The 10,549-nt window shown below is 37.8% G+C and overlaps 1 protein-coding gene across 21 annotated transcripts in view; it reads left to right on the top strand.

Annotated features, from left to right (window-relative positions):
• The window catches only part of ERC1 (ELKS/RAB6-interacting/CAST family member 1), a 417,262-nt gene that overhangs the window by 189,451 nt on the left and 217,262 nt on the right, over positions 1–10,549 (top strand). For 17 of the 21 annotated variants that reach the window (XR_014233070.1, XM_082349076.1, XM_082349081.1 and 14 more), the window contains one exon: positions 5–136. The exons of the other annotated variants lie outside the window; for them this stretch is intronic. Coding sequence is in view for 16 of the 17 variants with exons in the window: in XM_082349076.1 (XP_082205202.1) it covers positions 5–136 (132 nt within the window). In the remaining variant the exon portion in view is untranslated. The remainder of the gene's footprint in view (positions 1–4; positions 137–10,549) is intronic. 21 annotated transcript variants of the gene reach the window in all.

Genomic DNA, 10,549 nt, shown 5'->3' with positions numbered 1-10,549 from the left:
CCAGGACAGTCTCCGTAAGAAGGATGACAGGATTGAAGAGCTGGAAGAAGCACTAAGAGAAAGTGTACAGATAACTGCAGAGCGAGAGATGGTGCTGGCACAGGAGGAGTCAGCCAGGACCAGTGCTGAAAAACAGGTCTGCGATTTTTTACAGTTACGGCAGTGCTGCTGGTTAAAGGAGGGTGAAGCCCAGCCAGTACGGCTTAGGTGAACAGTACATAATGTATGTTTGCAGGGTTTCAAAGCACTTCACCGAGTGTAAGTATTTAGAGTTAAATAAGAATTAAAACATAGCCGTATTAAGAATTGATTCATGTTAATGCAGTCGTCTGTGCCTTCCATATTTGGGGCTGACTTGTACATATTGATGTTGTATATGCAGACACATCTGATGAGATGAAATTTAACTTGCCTGTCTGTCACCAGACTGAGCACAACCCTGCTTTTAAATTAAATGGGAAAACACAAACACTTCTGAGTCAAAGATGTTGATTTAAATAGCAAAAGATTTATTTATGTTATAGCGTGTCTTGTTCACAAGAGCCGTTAAAGTTATAACAAGTTGAGGTTGGTAACAGGTATGAAGGACATAGATGTCATGACACCTGGGAGTCCCAGATCAGCATCTCAACCCGGAGGTGACTTGTTAAAGAATTCTGCTGTTTCTATTTGTTTTCTATGTTTTTATATGTCTTTTTAGATTCTCTACCCTTGCTTTAAACTTTTTATTAGGAAGAATAACTAAAGGTGGGAGGTCTGAATGGGAAGAAATAGTTTTAACAAGTGAAGGCTCTAATCTCAGTTCCCATTATGAGAGTATCATTTTTCCAGTGTTGTTTCCATCTCTTTGTTGGAGAAATATAAGTGCCAAACAGGTAAAAAGTGTTCAGTGAGAGGGTGACATGCATCTTTTGGGGAGCCCTTTGATCAGACCGCCAGAGCTCTTGTGAGCTAGGGTAGCTCCATAGCAAGGAAGAAGGGTGCCTTTCAAAGCAGATGCGTCATGGTGTGTACCACCAGGCAGTCCCCTCATGACTTAGATACAAGGATCTGCTTTCTTTAGTGTCAAGTGTAGAAAGGCAAACTGACATTTATTAGCAAAGCTGAAGGAAAATTGATCTTTCCAGATTGAGTTTCTTTCAGTGCCCTATTCTTAGATAAGTGCCTCGGTCCACTTTCTATTTGAACATTTATTAACGTACAGTTAAACAGAGCTCGGGGGGTGGAGAGCCTCAGAGAAGGGGTAGTGTCAGCCATTGTTCCAGGCTGAGGAGGGATCTTTTTGTATCTTGATTCTACCTTCCTTACATTCTTCCCTCTGTTTTCAAAATGTTCCCCATTTTGTCTTTCTGTAAAGATTTTTTTTCTGCTTTGGGATCATTGTTTAGTGACAAGTCTTACATATCAGACATCATGTAGACATTTTGGCAATTAATAATAAATCATGTCATGGTATATAGACTGCTGTTACATGTTCTTTTTTAAGCTATAGTGTGAACTGGTTATAATTTGCTTTCTGGGGCTGATTGATTGATATTAATGACTATTTTTATTTTTATTTTATTTATTTATTTTTTTCTTGTACTTTCTTTTTTTTTTTCCACACACACACACTGTATTTTATTTTTACAAGAGATAGACTGACACCAAGCATTGTTAAATGGATGACCACAGCGAAAGCAACAATGATTGCAATTACCAAACACAAAACACACTGATACTGTGTCATAATATTGACATTCAGTCCAGTAATCCTCCACTGTAACAGATCCTTTACTTTGCAGAGAAAATTGATTTGTATATTTTTTGCCTCTGAGTCCTTGTGGGATTTTTTTTTGTTTTTATTCAAACAAAGTCACAAAAATTATAATCATCCTCATCAGTTCACTCAGTCCCATGTAATTAATTTTTTTTTCCATCTTGATCTTTTGTTAGCACTTTTATGAGTTCATCAGTTTTCCATTAGAGTTCTGAAAATGCTTATTCATTCAGTTCAGCAGTATAGTCAGTTACCAGAAACCTGTGCTTGTCAGGGTCTTTTCCATGAATTCCTTGGAGATGAAACCCTTTTATAGGAACATTTTTGCAAAAGCATCAGAGTACACCCAGAACTGTCTGTAAATGACAAAAGACTTAAAAATGACCACGGTTAAAGATTTGATGAAAGTTCATAATAATGCAATTGACAAGGAAGTTTAGTTATTTCTGAGATATACATTTTAAAGTAGTAACTGGAATTATGACTAATAACATTATACCAGAACATATAAGATTTTTAGGAATTTCATGTAATGTCTGAAACATTTATATTAACGTGTTTCCATACAAATAACCCAAAGAAAGTTTAGTATTAGTTGTTTTGTTTGTTTGTTTGTTTATACTGCAGATTCTTATTAGTCATCAATTTTATACACATCAGTGTATACGTGTCATTCCCAATCGCCCAGTTCAGCACACCACCATCCCCACCCCACCGCGGTTTTCCCCCCTTGGTGTCCACACGTCTGTTCTCTACATCTGTGTCTCAACTTCTGCCCTGCAAACCGGTTCATCTGTACCATTTTTCTAGATTCCACATACATGCGTTAATATACGATATTTTTTTTCCTCTTTCTGACTTACTTCACTCTGTATGACAGTCTCTAGATCTGTCCACGTCTCAACAAATGACTCAATTTCGTTCCTTTTTATGGCTGAGTAATATTCCATTGTATATATGTACCACAACTTCTTTATCGATTCATCTGTCAATGGGCATTTAGGTTGCTTCCATGACCTGGTTATTGTAAATAGTGCTGCATTGAACATTGGGGTGCATGTGTCTTTTTGAACTATGGTTTTCTCTGGGTATATGCCCAGTAGTGGGATTGCTGCATCATATGGTAATTCTATTTTTAGTTTTTTAAGGAGCCTCCATACTGTTCTCCATAGTGGCGGTATCAATTTACATTCCCACCAACAGTGCAAGAGGGTTCCCTTTTCTCCACACCCTCTCCAGCATTTGTTGTTTGTAGATTTTCTGATGATGCCCATTCTAACTGGTGTGAGGTGATACCTCATTGTAGTTTTGATTTGCATTTCTCTAATAATTAGTGATGTTGAGCATCTTTTCATGTGCTTCTTGGCCATCTGTATGACTTCTTTGGAGAAATGTCTATTTAGGTCTTCTGCCCATTTTTGGATTGGGTTGTTTGTTTCTTGAATATTGAGCTGCATGAGCTGCTTGTATAGTTTGGAGATTAATCCTTTGTCCGTTGATTCATTTGCAAATATTTTCTCCCATTCTGAGGGTTGTCTTTTCGTCTTGTTTATGGTTTCCTTTGCTGTGCAAAAGCTTCTAAGTTTCATTAGGTCCCATTTGTTTATCTTTGTTTTTATTTCCATTACTCTAGGAGGTGGATCAAAAAAGATCTTGCTGTCATTTATGTCAAAGAGTGTTCTTCCTATGTTTTCCTCTAAGAGTTTTATAGTGTCCAGTCTTACATTTAGGTCTCAAATCCATTTTGAGTTTATTTTTGTGTATGGTGTTAGGGAGTGTTCTGATTTCATTCTTTTACATGTAGCTGTCCAGTTTTCCCAGCACCACTTATTGAAGAGACTGTCTTTTCTCCATTGTATATCTTTGCCTCCTTTGTCATAGATTAGTTGACCATAGGTGCATGGGTTAATCTCTGGGCTTTCTATCTTGTTCCATTGATCTATGTTTCTGTTTTTGTGCCAGTACCATATTGTCTTGATTACTGTAGCTTTGTAGTATGGTCTGAAGTCAGGGAGTCTGATTCCTCCAGCTCCGTTTTTTTCCCTCAAGACTGCTTTGGCTATTCGGGTTCTTTTGTGTCTCCATACAAATTTTAAGATGATTTGTTCTAGTTCTGTAAAACATGCCATTGGGAATTTGATAGGGATTGCACTGAATCTGTAGATTGCTTTGGGTCGTATAGTCATTTTCACAATGTTGATTCTTCCAATCCAAGAACATGGTATATCTCTCCATCTGTTTGTATCACCTTTAATTTCTTTCATCAGTGTCTTATAGTTTTCTGCATACAGGTCTTTTGTCTCCCTAGGTAGGTTTATTTCTAGGTATTTTATTCTTTTTGTTGCAATGGTAAATGAGAGTGTTTCCATAATTTCTCTTTCAGATTTTTCATCATTAGTGTATAGGAATGCAAGAGATTTCTGTGCGTTAATTTTGTATCCTGCAACTTTACCAAATTCATTGATTAGCTCTAGTAGTTTTCTGGTGGCATTTTTAGGATTCTCTATGTATAGTATCATGTCATCTGCAAACAGTGACAGTTTTACTTCTTCTTTTCCAATTTGTATTCCTTTTATTTCTTTTTCTTCTCTGATTGCCATGGCTAGGACTTCCAAAACTATGTTGAATAATAGTGGCGAGAGTGGACATCCTTGTCTCGTTCCTGATCTTAGAGGAAATGCTTTCAGTTTTTCACCATTGAGAATGATGTTTGCTGTGGGTTTGTCATATATGACCTTTATTATGTTGAGGTAGGTTCCCTCTATGCCCACTTTCTGGAGAGTTTTTATCATAAATGGGTGTTGAATTTTGTCAAAAGCTTTTTCTGCACCTGTTGAGATGGTCATATGGTTTTTCTCCTTCAATTTGTTAATATGGTGTATCACATTGATTGATTTGCATATTTTGAAGAATCCTTGCATCCCTGGGATAAATCCCACTTGATCGTGGTGTATGATCCTTTTAATGTGTTGTTGGATTCTGTTTGCTAGTATTTTGTTGAGGATTTTTGCATCTATATTCATCAGTGATATTGGTCTGTCATTTTCTTTTTTTGTAGTGTCTTTGTCTGGTTTTGGTATCAGGGTGATGATGGCCTCATAGAATGAGTTTGGGAGTGTTCCTTCCTCTGCAGTTTTTTGGAAGAGTTTGAGAAGGATGGGTGTTAGCTCTTCTCTAATGTTTGATAGAATTCACCTGTGAAGCCATCTGGTCCTGGACTTATGTTTGTTGGAAGATTTTTAATCACAGTTTCAATTTCATTACTTGCGATTGGTCTGTTCTTATTTTCTGTTTCTTCCTGGTTCAGTCTTGGAAGTTTATACCTTTCTAAGAATTTGTCCATTTCTTCCAGGTTGTCCATTTTATTGGCATAGAGTTGCTTGTAGTAGTCTCTTAGGATGCTTTGTATTTCTGTGGTATCTGTTGTAACTTCTCCTTTTTCATTTCTAATTTTATTGATTTGAGTCCTCTCCCTCTTTTTCTTGATGAGTCTGGCTAATGGCTTATCAATTTTGTTTATCTTCTCAAAGAACCAGCTTTTAGTTTTATTGATCTTTGCTATTGTTTTCTTTGTTTCTATTTCATTTATTTCTGTTCTGATCTTTATGATTTCTTTCCTTCTGCTAACTTTGGGTTTCGTTTGTTCTTCTTTCTCTAGTTCCTTTAGGTGTAAGGTTAGATTGTTTACTTGAGATTTTTCTTGTTTCTTGAGGTAGGCTTGTATAGCTATAAACTTCCCTCTTAGAACTGCTTTTGCTGCATCCCATAGGTTTTGGATCGTCGTATTTTCATTGGCATTTGTCTCTAGGTATTTTTTGATTTCCTCTTTGATTTCTTCAGCGATCTCTTGGTTATTTAGTAACGTATTGTTTAACCTCCATGTGTTTGTGTTTTTAACGTTTTTTCCCCTGTAATTCATTTCTAATCTCATAGCATTGTGGTCAGAAAAGATGCGTGATATGATTTCAATTTTCTTAAATTTACTGAGGCTTGATTTGTGGCCCAAGATGTGATCTATCCTGGAGAATGTTCCATACGCACTTGAGAAGAACGTGTAATCTGCTGTTTTTGGATGGAATGTCCTATAAATATCAATTAAATCTGTCTGTTCTATTGTGTCATTTAAAGCTTCTGTTTCCTTATTTATTTTCATTTTGGATGATCTGTCCATTGGTGTAAGTGAGGTGTTAAAGTCCCCCACTATGATTGTGTTACTGTCAATTTCTTCTTTTATAGCTGTTAGCAGTTGCCTTACGTATTGAGGTGCTCCTATGTTGGGTGCGTATATATTTATAATTGTTATATCTTCTTGGATTGATCCCTTGATCATTATGTAGTGTTCTTCCTTGTCTCCTGTAACATTCTTTATTTTCAAGTCTATTTTATCTGATATGAGTATAGCTACTCCATCTTTCTTTTGATTTCCATTTGCATGGAATATCTTTTTCCATCCCCTCACTTTCAGTCTGTATGTGTCCCTAGGTCTGAAGTGGGTCTCTTGTAGACAGCATATATACAGGTCTTCTTTTTGTATCCATTCAGCGAGCCTGTGTCTTTTGGTTGGAGCATTTAATCCATTCAAGTTTAAGGTAATTATCGATATGTATGTTCCTGTGACCATTTTCTTAATTGTTATAGGTTTGTTTTTATAGGTCCTTTTCTTCTCTTGTGTTTCCCACTTAGAGAAGTTCCTTTAGCATTTGTTGTAGAGCTGGTTTGGTGGTGCTGCATTCTCTTAGCTTTTGCTTGTCTGTAAAGCTTTTTATTTCTCCATCAAATCTGAATGAGATCCTTGCTGGGTAGAGTAATCTTGGTTGTAGGTTCTTCCCTTTCATCACTTTAAGTATATCCTGCCACTCCTTTCTGGCTTGTAGAGTTTCTGCTGAGAAATCAGCTGTTAACCTTATGGGAGTTCCCTTGTATGTTATTTGTCATTTTTCCCTTGCTGCTTTCAATAATTTTCTTTGTCTTTAATTTTTGCCAATTTGATTACTCTGTGTCTCGGCGTGTTTCTCCTTGGGTTTATCCTGTATGGGACTCACTGCGCTTCCTGGACTTGGGTGGCTATTTCCTTTCCCATGTTAGGGAAGTTTTCGACTATAATCTCTTCAAATAGTTTCTCTAGTCCTTCCTCTCTCTCTTCTCCTTCTGGGACCCCTATAATGCGAATATTGGTGCGTTTAATGTCCCAGAGGTCTCTTAGGCTGTCTTCATTTCTTTTCATTCTTTATTCTTTAGTCTGTTCCGCAGCAGTGAATTCCACCATTCTGTCTTCCAGGTCATTTATCCGTTCTTCTGCCTCAGTTATTCTGTTATTGATTCCTTCTAGTGTAGTTTTCATTTCAGTTATTGTATTGGTCATCTCTGTTTGTTTGTTCTTTAATTCTTCTAGGTCTTTGTTAAACATTTTTTGCATCTTCTCGATATTTGCCTCCATTCTTTTTCCGAGGCCCTGGATCATCTTCACTATCATTATTCTGAATTCTTTTTCTGGAAGGTTGCCTATCTCCACTTCATTTAGTTGTTTTTCTGGAGTTTTATCTTGTTCCTTCATCTGGTACATAGCCCTCTGCCTTTTCAGCATGAGTCTATCTTAAAAGGCAATTCATATCTTTTCTAGAGTTATAGATGCCATTTTTTTTTAAAGATTTATTTATTTATTGATTGATTGATTGCTATGTTGGGTCTTCGTTTCTGTGCTAGGACTTTCTCTAGTTGCGGCGAGCGGGGGCCACTCTTCATCGCGGTGCGCGGGCCTCTCACTGTCGCGGCCTCTTGTTGCAGCGCACAGGCTCCAGACGCACAGGCTCAGTAATTGTGGCTCACGGGCCCAGCTGCTCCGCTGCTCCGCGGCATGTGGGATCTTCCCAGACCAGGGCTCAAACCCGTGTCCCCTGCATTAGCAGGCAGATTCTCAACCACTGCGCCACCAGGGAAGCCCAGCATGAGTCTATCTTAATAAGCTATTTTTAGATCAGTTTTTTAGTTCACAGAAAAGTTGAGCAGAAAGTACAGAGAGTTCCCATATACGCCTTCCTAGACCTCAATTTCCCTTGTTGTTAACGTCTTGCATTGGTGTGATACAGTGGTTAAATTGATGGGCCAGTATTGACACATTATTAACTAGTCCATAGTTTACAGTTTGGATCACTCTCATGTTACACATATTATGGGTTTTGCCAAATGTATGATGGCATGTATCTACCATTACAGTATCATACACAATAGTTTCAGTCCCTGAAAATTCCCCATGCTCCTCCTTTTCATCCCTCCCCCATCTCCCCAATCCCTGATCTTTTTCCTGTAACCTTTTCAGACTGGCTTCTTTCCTTTAGCCTCTGCGTTTAAGGTAATCTCATGTCTTTTTGTGGCCTGAGAGTTTATCTTGTTTTATCTCTGAAAATATTCCACTGAATGGATGTACCATTGTTTGTTTATTCCATTACCTATTGAATAACACCTTGGTTGCTTCCAGTTTTTGGCAGTTGTCAATAAAGCTGCTGTAAACATTCATGTGCAGGTTTCTGTATGGGCATCAGTTTTCAACTCATTTAGGTAAATGTCTGGGAGTGTGATTGCTAGGTTGTATTGAGCTTTTTGTAAGAAACTGAAAAAAAAATCTTTTGAAGTGGCTGTAAATAATTTGCTTTTAATTGCATGCCTTTTTCTTTCTCTCTTTCCTGTTTATCTTTTTTCGTCCATTCTGCTACTCACTGCCTGTCTGAAGCTGTTGAGTGAAATATTGCATGAGACCAGTCATTTGGGCTTTAAGTGGTTTAAGGTATGAAGAAACTGCTTTTATGTTTGTACTTCTGAGGCTGTGTACCTGTCATTCACTGTCCTCTCCAGCTTCCATCTTCTGTTCTTTTATTGTATCTTTTTCTGTCTTCTAACCTACTGTTAATTTTGCTTATATGTATTAATTGTATGCACCAAAGTAATCTACAAATATTTGTTTGAAATATCTTAAATGGCTTTTAATGTCCCTAATGGCTAGGGACATTATACTTATTATCTTGCTCAGGTCCAAAATTTATGTCTCTTGCCTAAATTTAGCCTCTGAGAAGAAATGCCTTCCTCTGATGGAAGAAGGGTAGCTGCATCTCTGAATTTCTCAAGGAGCAACGTAAAGTTGTTTGGGAACCATTTCTGTTATTAAATAAAATACAGAACCTTTTAAAGTTTGAGCAGAGAAAAACTCTCAAAGGAAAATGACTCTTGATGCCTTTCTTGTATTCTTACAGGATCCCCTTACATGTCTTTATTCCTAATATGTGCTGCTCTACACTGAGCCCATGCCCCAAATTTAAAGAAGTTGTCCAATGATCTAGTGAAGGAAGACCTCCTCTAACCTGTGTTGGCAAATGGAGAGAATAAAGTGAATAATTCTGTGGGGGAAAACTCAAGGGCTTTTTTTTTTTTTTTTAAATAAATTTATTTATTTTATTTATTTTTATTTTTGGCTCTGTTGGGTCTTCGTTGCTGTGCGCAGGCTTTCTCTAGTTGCGGCGAGCGGGGATTACTCTTCGTTGTGGTACACGGGCTTCTCATTGCGGTGGCTTCTCGTTGCAAAGCATGGGCTCTAGGTGCACAGGCTTTAGTAGTTGCGGCACATGGGCTCAGTAGTTGTGGCTCGTGGGCTCTAGAGTGCAAGCTCAGTAGTTGTGGCGCACGGGCTTAGTTGCTCCACAGCATGTGGGATCTTCCCGGACCAGGGCTCAAACCCGTGTCCCCTGCATTGGCAGGCGGATTCTTAACCACTGTGCCACCAGGGAAGCGCTCAAGGGCTCCTTTTACCTTTGCTTTGTTCCTTTCCATATGGGTTTTCTTCTTTGGAAACTTCTCTCTGCTCAACTTTTGACAGGTTTTGTGTTGTGTTCAATTTAAGCGTCTATATGAACATAGAGTAAAGATTGTTCCCTTAAATAGGTCGCAGAATTGCCAAGGGGCTGGGAGCAGTGTCTTTTGTTTAGCAGTGTTACTGTGAACTTAACATTTTTGACATGATTGTGTTTTTGTTTTTGTTTTGTTTTTTAGCACTTGAAAAGAATGTTTTAAATATCTTCACTGGTATTCTTTGAGAGTAAATTATTTTTTGAAGGAGCCATTTGCAAATTGCTAGCTAAATGTTTCAAAAACGCCTCTAAAGTAATAAGACTTTTTCTTGTCACTTAATAAGGTGGATTTATATCTGTCCCTAAAGTATATTTTTTAATGTTTTGAGCAATGGAAAAGATATATCCTGTCAATATGACTAACATTTGCACGAGTTCTCATTTCAAAGCTTATTTTTAATAGTGATACTCATTTTTTTCAAATTGCCATTTTGCCATTATCTGGCGTGTATGTTAAGTGTAAATTCTTGACCTAGAAGATCATAACGTTTTACCAATGATTTGCTAGATAGTTATAGATGAATGAGCATTTTTAAGGATTACATCTTTTCTTATTCTTTTTTAATTCAGGTTTTAAAACTTTTTCTTTGCATATTAAAAATTGTGCAATCTAATTAAAATCATTTGAACAAAAAGTGACACTTGATTAAAGTTCATTTTACAACCTGCAGGACACCCTGGACCAGCATGGCCTTCACTCCAGGTTTCTCTGTCATCCCACCCAGGTGCTTCCTTCAACTTGCAAGGCCTCTCCCTTCCCTGTCAGCCAGGCAGGCAGACGGGAGAGGCAGGCATGCTTCCTTGTCAGTAGTTTTTGGTTCTTTGATGTGAAAGTGGGCAGCACAGTCATTTAAGCTTGATTCATCTTTTTGTGGGAAGTCTGGTGCATACTGGG

Source organism: Balaenoptera borealis, assembly GCF_965194805.1.
Source record: "Balaenoptera borealis genome assembly, chromosome: 13".
Taxonomy (NCBI): domain Eukaryota; kingdom Metazoa; phylum Chordata; class Mammalia; order Artiodactyla; family Balaenopteridae; genus Balaenoptera; species Balaenoptera borealis.
The sequence above is the reverse complement of the archived record's forward strand: the minus strand, read 5'-3'. Positions and strand labels throughout refer to the sequence as shown.